This window comes from Echinops telfairi, unplaced genomic scaffold, assembly GCF_000313985.2.
Source record: "Echinops telfairi isolate 266 unplaced genomic scaffold, ASM31398v2 ScPeMD7_655;HRSCAF=1070, whole genome shotgun sequence".
In the NCBI taxonomy this organism is placed as follows: Eukaryota; Metazoa; Chordata; class Mammalia; order Afrosoricida; family Tenrecidae; genus Echinops; species Echinops telfairi.
Window position 1 is genome coordinate 16,301,524 of NW_022104553.1, and position 12,614 is coordinate 16,314,137.

General features: G+C 42.4%; 1 protein-coding gene across 1 annotated transcript; it reads left to right on the forward strand.

The window, feature by feature from the left end:
- LOC101657988 (zinc finger protein 583-like) lies at window positions 1-11,845 on the forward strand. The gene is made up of 5 exons (XM_045292325.1): window positions 1-48; window positions 1,438-1,538; window positions 7,270-7,396; window positions 8,735-8,830; window positions 9,614-11,845. Exons 2-5 carry the CDS (start codon window positions 1,530-1,532, stop codon window positions 11,080-11,082), a joined length of 1,701 nt encoding a protein of 566 aa, XP_045148260.1. The 5' UTR covers window positions 1-48; window positions 1,438-1,529; the 3' UTR covers window positions 11,083-11,845.
- Window positions 11,846-12,614: the final 769 nt, after the last annotated feature.

Genomic DNA, 12,614 nt, shown 5'->3' on the forward strand with positions numbered 1-12,614 from the left:
GTGTGCCTTGTTTACCTTTCCTGTAGCCATGCTGAGCTCTGAATCCAGGTCTGTAATATTCTACCACACAGCACCATCATCTTTGGGAGAAATGTCTCTGGAAATAAATGATTGATGTTTTGTAAATACAAAGAATGTGTACATGGATTATGTTTTATGTGGATTATCTCGTAACCCTCCCGAAGATCGTGGGAGAAGAATCCATTTTATGGACAAGGAAATGGGTTTGAAGTAGTACGTAGACAGCTCAGACTTCAAGAGTGGAGGATTGAGTGTTTTAGGTACAGATGTTCTGGTCGCTGAGCCCAGTGGTTTTACCACTGAGCTATCTTGCTTCTGAAGGAGTCACTTTACTCCTCCAGGCAGCAGGGTGAAGTGCAGAAGAACTCATGCTAAAGGGGTTCAGGGGACAACATACTGTCTCCCTTTTTCTTTCTCTCTTAGGAAATTAAAAAGTCCCGTGATGTTAGATTTCCGTGTGTTTATTTTACATTTAAGATGGTTCGGTACATGAAAGTCAAGTTAGATAACCCTTCAGAAACAGTAACAGGAGTAATGGTTCCCGGAGGGTATGGGAAGAGAGGAGGAATGGGAAGCAGCTGATAGCACTGATGGCTGTATAACCCCACTGGATGGACTGAAAAACCGAATTGTATATGAATGGATATATTGGATTGTGTAAGGTATGGCAGGAAAAAAAAGAAAAACTATTATAGAAAAAAAAATACAGGTTCCTGGCGAGTATGGTGGGGGAGGGAAGGGATGAAGGGGAGCTGATATCAAGGAGTTCAAGAAGAAAGAAAATGTGGTAGCAATTGTACAAAACTGCCCGATGTGATTGGACTATAGAGTGTTATGGCATCTGTACGAGCTCCCAATAAAATGATTAAACAATTAAAAACTCATGTGACTGGTTTTTGGCTGCATTTCGTCATAAGCCAGGACCAGGAGCATGTCTCCTGACTGGTTTGGTTCAGTGTCCTGGACGTCACTGGTCCTTCTAGCAGCTCCTCTATCTAAAGATTCCTTCCACTTATGTGTCATCCTTGTGGCAAGGGTAGGGGCATGCATCCCTTCACCATCTGGTAGAAAGGCCGGCAAGTCTGCCCTGGCTTCCACTTTGGCTCGTGTACTTACTCCCGTGGAACCTAGGATTAGTTCACCTAGGAAGAGCCTTGAGACGTGAAAGGAGGGGCGCATCCCTACTGGGCAGAGCCACTCTGAAGTGTGGATGGTGGTGTTGGGGATCATTATGCACAAGGTGACTTGTGCACAGAAAATGTCGGTTGTGCCTTAGAGTTCTGCTCCACGCAGGCAGTGGCGCCTCTGATGGTCTAACGGACCCGGGAGAAGGACGCGAGGGGTTCTGGGCTGCTGAGGCTCCGAGCTGCTGGGCAGGGCGGGCGCTTGATGGTGTTTCGTTTTCACCCTCTGCAGCTCCATCTTCCCAGGATAGTGCCCTTCTCCCTGGGAGAAGCCTGAAGGGGGAGGACAGAAGAGCTGTCATACATTCTTACATCCTTAAAGCCATGTCTGAGGTAAGAGAGCATTCTTTTCTCTTAACAGTTTCCTCTTTCAGATATCTCCGCCTGACAGTATGCCATTCATTTCTTAACCTGACCCTCATTCCTTCATTCCTATAAACAGAAGGCCCCTCGGAGCCCAGTGGGCTTCCTCTCTCTCCCTCTCCCCGTAGCCTGCATTTCCTCTTCATGGAGGAAATGGTTCAGCGCTCCTTAGGGGCTCCCGGTTGAGTTAGGGGTCACGCGGAGGCAGAAATCGACACCTTGAGAAATGACCACCTTCACTGGGTAGTACTTGATCCATCGAGGTGGAGGTGTCTGGTCAGACCGTGAGCTTCGAGCTGTCCCACACGCTTGAGTCTGAGAGGAAGGAAAGCAAGCGGAGAGGCGGCCTTGGTGGTCGTAACCACGGTAAATGGCAAGGTCTCTTGCTCATTCATATAACCTGCTGGATCTCAGGTATGAAAGCGCACGTCCTGAACTCCACTCTCAGGCCACTTTTAAGATTTTTCCATTTGTCTTTGGTTGTACGCAGTTTGACTCTGACGAGCCTTTGTGATTTCTTCTTTTTCTTGCTTTAGGGAAAAGTAACGTTTTTTGTCTCCCAGCCCTGATGAGCTCCGCTTACAGACAAGCCCAAGTCTTGTCTCTGTTGATTGCTCTGCTGTGCTTTCAGGAAGTCAGTTTATATTAAAACACTTACTGTATATACTCGAGTATAAGCCGAGTTTTTCAGCACATTTTTATGCAGTTTTTGTGGTAAAATTAAGCACCTCGGTGGATATTTGGATCGGCTTATATTCTAGTATTTACGTTGTCATTGTTTTTAACAGGAAGACTTCCCCAATAGAGTCTACTCTATCAGGGCTGGGAGGGACAATTGGTTTGGAAAAAGGAGAGAAGAAAGAGTGGTTTGTGAAAAGCAAAAAAAACCCACCAAAAAAGCAGCATTATTATTACTCACAATCATACCCTGCTGTTACAGCAGGCCAGAGCTAGGCTGCTAACTTGAAAGAGATCAGTGGTTCAAACCCACCAGCTGCTCCCTGGGAGAAACTAACAGTTGACTTCCATAAAGATTACAGCTTTGCACTCCCTGTGCGGCAGTTGTGCTTTGCCCGAGGTTGCTGTGAGCCTACCTACATCAACGAGATGCCATGCCACAACAGCGACTCACAATAAAAATGTATGGCATGTCGACATAGAAAGATGGATTTAAGACCTGTTCTGCTAGGCTTAAGGAATCCTGGTGGTGCTATGGGAACCCAATTGGGAATGGCCAGTTGAAAGGTCAGTTGTTATGAAACACCCACCAGCTCTGTGGCAGAAAGACTTAGTGATCTGGCTTCTGGAAAGATTCCAGTCTAGGAAACTTTGTGGGGCAGTTCTACACAGTCACGTGGGGTCACTGTGACTAGGAATCGACTAAGGCCCACAGCAGCAAGAATATTTGTACGTGAGAGGGTGCGTTAGGCTGGGTTGGTTAGAGGAGCAAATCCAGATATGTGTAAGAGAGAGCTTTATATCAAGAGCTCTCTCTAGTGCAGCGGTTCTCAACCTTCCTAATGCCGCGACCCTTTCATACAGTTCCTCATGTTGTGGTGAACCCCCAACCATAAAATTATTTTCATTGCTACTTCATAACTAATTTTGCTACTGTTATGAATAGGGTGACCCCTGTGAAAGGGTCGTTCGACCCCTAAAGGGGTCATGACCCACAGGTTGAGAACCACTGCTCTAGTGGTTAGCTTCCATTTGACTTTTATAGGAGATCAAGGGGACCTGTTGGTGCACTGGGTAAATGCTTAGCTGCTAACCAAAAGGTTGATGCTGTGAACCTAACCGGTGTTCCGTGTGTGTTAGTCCGGGTTGACTAGAGAAACAAATTCATAGACACTCATATGGGTATAAGAAAGAGCTTTATGCAAAAGAGCACTTGTATATTGAGAAAACATCCCTGCCCAGTCCAGATCAAGTCCATAAGCCCAATATTAGCCCATGTATTCAGTACTAGTTCATAAATTCCTCTTTAGGGTTGTGTTAGTCTGGTTAGACTAGAGAAAAAAATCCACAGAAACTCATGTGTATAAGAGAGTTTTCTTCATGGTTCCAGGTTTTTCTCCAACTTCTGACAAAGACCACTAGAGTTCAAACCTCAAATCCAAAGAGTTCCTTTTTTTTAAATTTCAATCTGTCAACAGCCCTTAGGCATGTTTCTTCACCTTCTAATGTCCTGAGTACTCCAAAGCACTGGACGGGCCTAATCACTTTGAAGCTTTCCTTCCAGGTGTATCCTAAACCCATCTAAAGATCAAATTAATGGCTTGAGGCAAGTGGGCTTACAATGGCCCCCATCTCTGGTCTTGTTCTCTGATGTTTGGACCAGTTGCAGCTGCCTTAGCTAGTTCTCTGCCTCAGCTGGCAAGGCTCACTTCCTGCGAGAAATCCCTGAGGAGAAGCCACATGGATGTACCCTGATGCAGCCCTGGGTGCTGGAGCAGCTGGGTGGAGACCCCTGCCAGTGCGGAGATGCTTACACGCTCACTGATTCTGCATTTGGTGTCATTGTGTGTGTTTTGTGAGTTCGAGGAGGACTTTGTAGATTGATGTCGGACATATGGGCTAATGTCGGACTTACGGGCTTGGACTGGGCTGGGTTGGGATGCTTAACATACAATTACCCTTTATATAAAATGTTCTCTTATAAAATATGAGTGCTTATGAATTTTGTTTATCTAGTCTACCCAGACTAACTCAAGACTCAGCAGCACACACAATGATCCGAATGCAGGAAGAGCACAGGCCAGTGGGAGAAGGTTTTGTGAATCCAGTGGGAATGGAAGCATCTCAATGCTGGCGCGGGTCTCCATGTGTCTCCTCCAGCTCTCTGAATGTCTCAACTGCAGAAAAGGGAAGGCAGGGATACTGGGTCTGGCCTCCAGTGAGCTATTTATCTCCGTTGTGCCTCCAAATGAGGTCATCAAGCTGTGACCTGATTGACAGGCTAACCTCCACCCCTTCACTCATGTTGACAGGAGATTATGTAACTGTCCATCATGGGAGAAAAGATATGGCGATTTGCTCCCTCCCACTAAAGATTTCAGCCTAGGAAACCCTGATGGGCTCTGATTGGGATTGTTTTAGTAAGTGGATATATCACTGTGGTAGTTACACACTTTCACATTATACCAACTTTGTCAAAGAATGAAGGGGTGGAGTCCAGCTTGTCAATCAGGTCACATCCTGATTGATCCCTCTTTGTGGACTGGCCTTAACATGAGGTTTCTGGGACACACTCTCTCTGCTTCACATTGACAAGTCACACGGAGCTATGCTGATGGCAGTCAGAGTGGAGGAGCCAGGTGGAAAACCATGCCAGCACTGAGATGCTTCCACAAGACTTTTCACCCACTGGCCTATGATCTTCCTGCTTTTGGAATGATTGCATGTGCTGCGTGAGTCTAGAAGTATTTATGGACTAGTATCGGACATAAGGGCTAATATCGAATTTATGGACTTAATCTGAACTGGGCCAGGATGTTTTCTTAATATACAATTTCTCTTGGGTATAAAACTCTCTTTTACACACACATGAGTGTCCCTGGGCTTATTTATCTAGTCAGCAGCCCAGACTAACACAATCAAATACAAAAACATTTCTCAAAAATGTTAACGTTATTTGTTCCAGTCCATGTCATATAAGACTCTAAAGTGAAACCTGCATGATGTTCTTCTCTAAGGACTGGTTCCTCCTGGTGACATGTCCACACTATGTGAAATGAAGGAAGTCTTGTCATCTTCTGCCCCAAGAGCACTGTGGCTGAACTTCTTCTAAACTAGATTTGCTTGTTCTTCCGGTGCTCCGTGCTACGTGCAGTGTTGTTGAATCGTTGAAAACACCACGGCTTTCTGAGGCACAGCTTAGTGACATTTTTGCTTTTTAACAATTTAAGCTCTTTGGCAGCAGGTTTACCCAGTGCAGTACCTTGCTTGACTTCCTGACTGTCGATTCCTTGGGTGTTGACTATACATCCAAGTACAATGAAATCCTTTGCAACTTCACTTTTTCCTCTATCATGATGTTGCTTTTGGGTCCAGTTGTGAGGATTTGTGTTCGCTTTATGTTGGCATGAAACCTGTACTGAGGACTGTAGCCTTTGATTTTCCTCAGTTGGTGCTTCAAGCCCTCTGTTTTCAGCAGGCAGGATTGTGTCGTCGCAGGTTGCTAATGAGCCTTCTTCTGATCTTGATGCCTTGTTCTTCATATAATCCAACTTCTTGGATGATGGCCTACAGATCGAATAAGTAATAGTGAAAGGATATAACCCTGACACTAGCGTTTCCGAATTTAGACCATTCAGTATCCCTTTTGGTCTGTGTCCTGTTACAGAGTACATTTGTATAGCAGCCTGGGTGGTGTGGTTATGCATTGGGCTGCAACCTGCAAGGTCAGCATTTGAAACCCCAGCCACTCCATGGGGCAAAATGTGGCTTTCTACTTTCATAAAGCATTACAGTTGAAACATACAACTTTCCTCTAGTTCCTAAATGCCCCCCCCCCCCCCATCGTGATCCCAATTCTACCTTACAAATCTGGCTAGACCAGAGGATGTACACTGGTACAGATAGGAACTGGAAACACAGGGAATTCAGGGTGGATGATCCCTTCAGGACCAGTGTGGTGTGAGTGGCGATACTGGGAGGGTAGAGGGAGGCTGGGTTGGAAAGGGGGAACTGATGACAAGGATCTATATGTGACCTCCTTCCTGGGGGATGGGCAACAGAAAAGTGGGTGAAGGGAGATGTCAGACAGGGTAAGATATGACAAAATAGTAATTTATAAATTATCAAGAGTTCATGAGGGAGGGGGGAGCGGGAAGGAGGGGGAAAATGAGGAGCTGATGCCAGGGGCTTAGGTGTAGAGCATATATTTTGAGAATGATGAGGGCAATGAATGTTCAAATGTGCTTTGCACAATTGCTGTATGTATGAATTGTGATAAGTTATATGAGCCCCCAATGAAATGATTTAAAAAAAAAAGAGTTACAGTCTTGGAAATTCACAGGTGCAGTTCTAGCTTGTCCTGTAGGGTCGCTATGAATCAGCATTGACTCAGTGGCAATGAGTATTTAAGTCATATTTTTACAAAAGCACTATAGAACATGTTTATTATTTTCATTACATAGATACTTAATTTTAGAAGATAAAGAATCGAAAAGGTAAAATGTATTTATCATATGTTAATACCTTTGGAACATTGACTGTTTCACTGTACAGTTTGAAACATGCTAATTTAGAGCACACACCATCTTTTAAACCTCAATTCTGCCCTTGTCTCTTTTCTGAAAGCTTTTGTTGCAACCCTGGTCCATCCTGATTTATCCAGATTGCAAAATGCTCTAGTCTTCAGTACGAACAACGTCATTTTACCCTTGATTGTAATCGTTGGTTGTTGCCCAGTCTTGTGTGTGTTCTCTTTTCTCTTCTACAGGGCTGTATATTCTTCATGGATAGGGACTGTGTCTGAAGTTGTGCATTTTCTTTTTCCTGACAGACCAACAAAATGAAACACAAAGAAGCTGTCCATCAATTTACTTGGCATGGGTCATTCAGAACTCAAGATACTGCCAGAAAATGTCTCTCTGTGCACTATTTCTCTCCAGAAGTTTAGCCAGTTTAATTCTTCAGCCTAAGCCTGTGTGAAGGTGTGAACAGTGGCTAAGCAGGAATGTTTCTTTTATTTCAGGATTTGGTGACATTTGGGGATGTGGCTGTAGATTTCTCTCAAGAGGAATGGGAATGGCTGAACCCTGCTCAGAGGAATTTGTATAGGAAGGTGATGCTGGAGAATTATAAGAGCCTGTTGTCACTGGGTAAGATCTCCCTGTAATTTAGGAATGCTTTCCATCGTGAGTATTTGAAAGCCTCTGATGTGTTTCATTAAATTTTTCTTCTTGGGCCTCCAAGATGATTTCTAGAATTGGTAGCTTCATTAGACTATTCTTTTTTTTTTTAATCATTTTTTTGTGGGCTCATACAACTCTTAACACAATCCATACATACATCAATTGTATAAAGCACATTTGTACATTCGTTATGCTCATCATTCAGACTATTCTTGTAACTTTATTTCCCCTGTTCTTCACATGTTATTTATATGTTTATTATTCTTTATTCCGTCCTATAATGTTCCTGCCTTCCTTATGAACAAAGAACTTGTCCTGATCTATGTTGTTGTTCCTGTTGTTTTGTGCCATCAAGGTGGTTCCTAGTCATAGCAACCTTATGTACTGCAGGACAAAGCATTGTCTGGTCCTCCCCATCCTCACAATTGTTGCTGTGTTTGAGCCCATTTGTGTTAGGCAGGGTTCTGTAGAGAAAACAAGGACACTTAGGATTAAATCTATATGAGGATAGGTTTATACAGCGAGAAGGAATATAACACCTAATTAGTCCACAGAGGGTTCAGTTCAGCTCACTTCCGTGGAACAACTAATATACTGGAAGTTCTTCAACTCGCATGGGCCGCTGGGTCCAGGGTCAAGGAAGCAGACAGTGGAGTCCTCCCTCAAGCAAGGCAGGCAGAGTCTGCCCACAGGCAGCAAACAGCAGGGTGGGTCAGCAACAGTCAGTAGCTCGGGAGCTTAGCAAAGCAGGCCCTGATGGGTTATCAAGTGCAAGCAACAAAAGGCGACAGGATCCACCAGCCTCAAACTCAAGTGAAGCCCCACCAGCAGTGTGGCGCAGCAGGTCTCTAAGGAGCCTCTAGCTCTAGGGGTATGATCTCTGGGTTGGCTTTGCCCACAGGTAGTGTAGCTCACAGGTTGAGGCAGAGAACTATCTAAAGCAACAGCACCATCCAGCAGATCAAGATGCAGGGGGGCAAGCCCTGCAGAGCCCTTGATCTCTCTGCCCTCCTATCAAACTGCAACCTGATTAATTCTACATGTTCCTATTGGCCAGGTTGGCACAATAAAACTTACATCATTGCAGTAATTCCATCTCCTTCAGAGTTGTTGCTTACTGTCTGCTTTGCTAAACATGATGCCCTTCTTCAGGGGTGGGTCCCTCCTGATAACATCTCTAAAGTATATGAGACAAAATCTCACCATTTTCATTTCTAAGGAACATTCTGGTTGTATTTCCAACAAGCCATGGTGTATTTAATATTATGATCTTTGGTTAATTCCTCTTTTATTTCTTCTAAACAGGAACTCCTGTTTCTAAGCCAGATGTGATCTCATTATTGGAACAAGGAAAAGAGCCCTGGATGGTGAAGACAAAGGATATAAGAGTCACATGCCCTGGTGAGTGAGAGAGAACCAGGAACATAGGAACCACTGCCAGTAAAAACTCAGCTCTTCTCAAAGGTTCTAATTCATCAGGGTTATATCCTGGGTAGTTTTCCCCTAAGGCTTAAGGCCTTAGGTAAACATAGAGGTGTCTTGTGTTTGGGCCTCTCCCCCATCGACTTATTCTCCTTGTATATAACCCATATTCCCGTTTTCTGCATCCAAATCTACAGCTTCTCTTTGTCCTTGCCTCGTATATTTGCTTAAGTTACTCCATTATTTAAAAAACTCAGACACTGCGATGATCACCCTCCTCTCTAGTCACTGTTTCCTTTTTTGATTGATTAATTCTTTTTTTTTTTTTCTGCTCTGAGCACTTTCTTTTTTTGATTAATTCTTTTAGACACTAAATTATTTATACAAACAAACAAACCAGTAAGTAATCTATTGGAATGTGGGATAGCCAGAGACGAGAGAGAGGGCATTTGGAAACTGTTATGTTAATTTAGACATAAAATGATGATCATAATTTCATATGACTTCTTTAATTTGTTATATTTTTAATTGTTATTTTCTCTGATATTTACTTTACTGATTACATATGATTACTTCATTTCCTTAATTCACTTTTTTAAGTTCTCATTCTTTATGCTCTCATACTTTATAAATTTCATGACTGTATGTATTTAAAAGTTTTTAAGTCCTTGAGTTTCATATGTATCTTATTCACCTATTTTGTTCTAGAAGTTTCTTTTTTAAGACATAAATACAAAAGATGCTTATTTTCATATCTTTTAGATTGGGAGTATTCATTTGAGAACAGTGAATGTTCATTCAAGCCTACTACGTATGAAGTATTTGAAGGACCAGCTACAGTGATGACAACAGGAAGAAGTCATCTCAGTTATGGCCTCGACTCTGTCAGTTTGAGAGACAAATGTGAAAACCAAGGCTATTTTAAGAGCCAGCTGGGAAATCAGGAGACACATTCAAGTCAACTGGTTATTACTCATAAAGAAATCCATGCTGAAGAACAAAGTAGTAAATACAATAAATCTTGGCAAACTTTCCACCAAGATACACAACAAAGCAGTCCCCCCAAGACCAAAGGAGTACATCAGCATGACCCACAAAAGAAAAACTGCCGGAAAGGATCTGTTGAAATGACACCCAAGAAAACCTATATAGAAAAGAAACTTTTGAAATGTAGTGAATGTGAGAAAGTCTTTCATCAGAGCTCATCCCTTACTCTCCATCAGCGAATTCATACTGGAGAGAAGCCCTATGCATGTATTGAATGTGGGAAAACCTTCAGTCAAAGTGCAAACCTAGCTCAGCATAAGCGAATACACACTGGGGAGAAACCTTATGAATGTAAGGAATGCAGGAAAGCCTTCAGCCAGAATGCACACCTTGCTCAACACCAGAGAGTTCACACTGGAGAGAAACCTTACCAATGTAAAGAATGCAGGAAAGCCTTCAGCCAGAATGCACACCTGACTCAACACCAGAGAGTTCACACTGGAGAGAGACCGTTTGAATGCATTGAATGTGGGAAGGCCTTCAGCAATGGTTCCTTTCTCGCTCAGCATCAGAGAATCCACACAGGAGAGAAGCCTTATGTGTGCAATGTGTGTGGGAAAGCCTTTAGCTATCGTGGGTACTTAATTGTACATCAGAGAATTCATACTGGAGAGAGGCCCTATGAATGCAAGGAATGTAGAAAAGCCTTCAGCCAATACGCACACCTTGCTCAACACCAGAGAGTCCATACTGGGGAAAAACCTTATGAATGTAAAGTATGTAGGAAAGCCTTCAGCCAAATTGCATACCTTGATCAACATCAGAGGGTCCATACTGGAGAGAAACCTTATGAATGTATTCAATGTGGGAAAGCCTTTACCAACAGTTCATCACTTGCACAACATCAGAGAAGTCATACTGGAGAGAAACCCTACATGTGTAAGGAATGTAGGAAAACATTTAGCCAGAATGCAGGCCTTGCTCAACATCAGAGGATTCATACTGGAGAGAAACCTTATGAATGTAGCATTTGTGGGAAAGCCTTTAGCTATAGTGGGTCTCTTACTCTGCACCAGAGAATCCATACTGGAGAGAAACCCTATGAATGTAAGGATTGCAGGAAGTCCTTCAGGCAGCGTGCACACCTTGCTCATCATGAAAGAATTCATACTTTGGAGCCATTCTTGGCTTTTCCTTCATCCACAACCAATCAGTTGCCAAGACCTATAGGTTATATCTCCTAAATATGTCTGGAATTTGATCCCTTTCATGCATTCCCATTTGATCACTCTTGTCTAATATACAATCTATTTGATGTGTGCTGTGGAAGTAGCTTTCTAATTGCTCTCCCTGTATCCACCATTGTCCAAACTGCAGCCAAAATTCTGTTTCTTTTTAAAAAATCATTTTATTAGGGGCTCATACAACTCTTATCACAAAAAATTCTGTTTCTATAAATAAAAGTTTAGCTATGCCTTCTGTCCGTCATTGAAATCTCCAGTGGCATCCTCCAGTTCTTAAGTTAAAAACACACTACCCTAAAAATAGCCTGAGGTCTATCCTACCTTGTTCCAATCTACTTCCCAAAGTCTTCCCTCTCTACCCCCAAAAGTCTTATATTATCAATAATTATTCTCTGGAGTTGGAACTGATTTATGGCAGTGAGCTTTGTTGTTGTTTTGCATACTTCACCAGAATTAAGAACTCAGATTGCAGCATTAAATAGGCCAGAGTTTCAGTTCTTACTGTAAAACTGTGTTCTCCTTTTGGGGAATGTCCTTTGTAACTATCAGTCTTTTTATTTGTACTATGGTATTAATAGTACTACCTCACAAGTTGGGAGAATTTAATGAAAGAATGCATGTAAATTGTTCAGCAGAGTGCCTAATGTGAAATAGCTCAATAAACATTGATATAAAATAACAAGATACTGTGGTATACAAAGAAGAGCTGATCATCTCAGCCAAAGTCAACTGAGAAATTTAAAATGCAGTAGCATCCCAAGCCTGGGAGATAATAAAGGTTTTTTGTTTGTTTGTTTCAATTTGGAGAATTTGTCATTGTCCTAAAGATGGGTGGTGAGGCTATCCTATACTGTAGGATTAACATTAGCTTCCATGATTATACACCTACTCTCAGTGATAATGCTGTCTGGCATTTTTGACAATAGTAAAAATTCTGACTATTTTGCACATTAACAATGTACATGTGGCAGTAATGAAGTGAGAATAATGTTGACTGGGATAGTTAATGCTATGTATCAACGTGATAGAGTCAGGTTTCTAAGTGGTCAGCAGGTATGTAGTGATGGAGTCATTTACAATGTGATCTGATGTCATCCATCTTTTCATAAGGCTGATATGTGTATAATGACCTGCTCTGATTCCCTGTTAGTGAGTGAGGAATGTGTGTACAGGGTAAGGTGGTGACTTCTCATCATAGCTATCTAGCCATCTGTATGATGTTTGATAAGAAAAACTGTTAGGTTCCCAACAGTTCTAAGAAGTCATTTTAAATAAGTTTTACTGAGATGAATTGTTTACATTCAAAGGAGGAAAAGACAATTAAAAAAGTGAAAGGATCAAACAAAAAGTAGAAAGTAAGCTCCCTTGTTATTCCTAATGGAATTAGACTGATGATGTAAGACTTATGGCATTTAAAATAGGGGTGGGAGGAAGTTAAGCATCTAGCTAGCAATCCCAAAACTACTCAGGAAAAGAAATCAGCTTATTTAATACTTATTTTTTCAGTAATCCAGTTACGTGAAAGATCTGTT

Coding starts and splice junctions, on each gene's coding strand:
- LOC101657988 (XM_045292325.1), top strand. Junction 7,397..8,734: donor TAAGAGCCTGTTGTCACTGG/GTAAGATCTCCC, acceptor TCTTCTAAACAG/GAACTCCTGTTTCTAAGCCA. Junction 8,831..9,613: donor TATAAGAGTCACATGCCCTG/GTGAGTGAGAGA, acceptor CATATCTTTTAG/ATTGGGAGTATTCATTTGAG.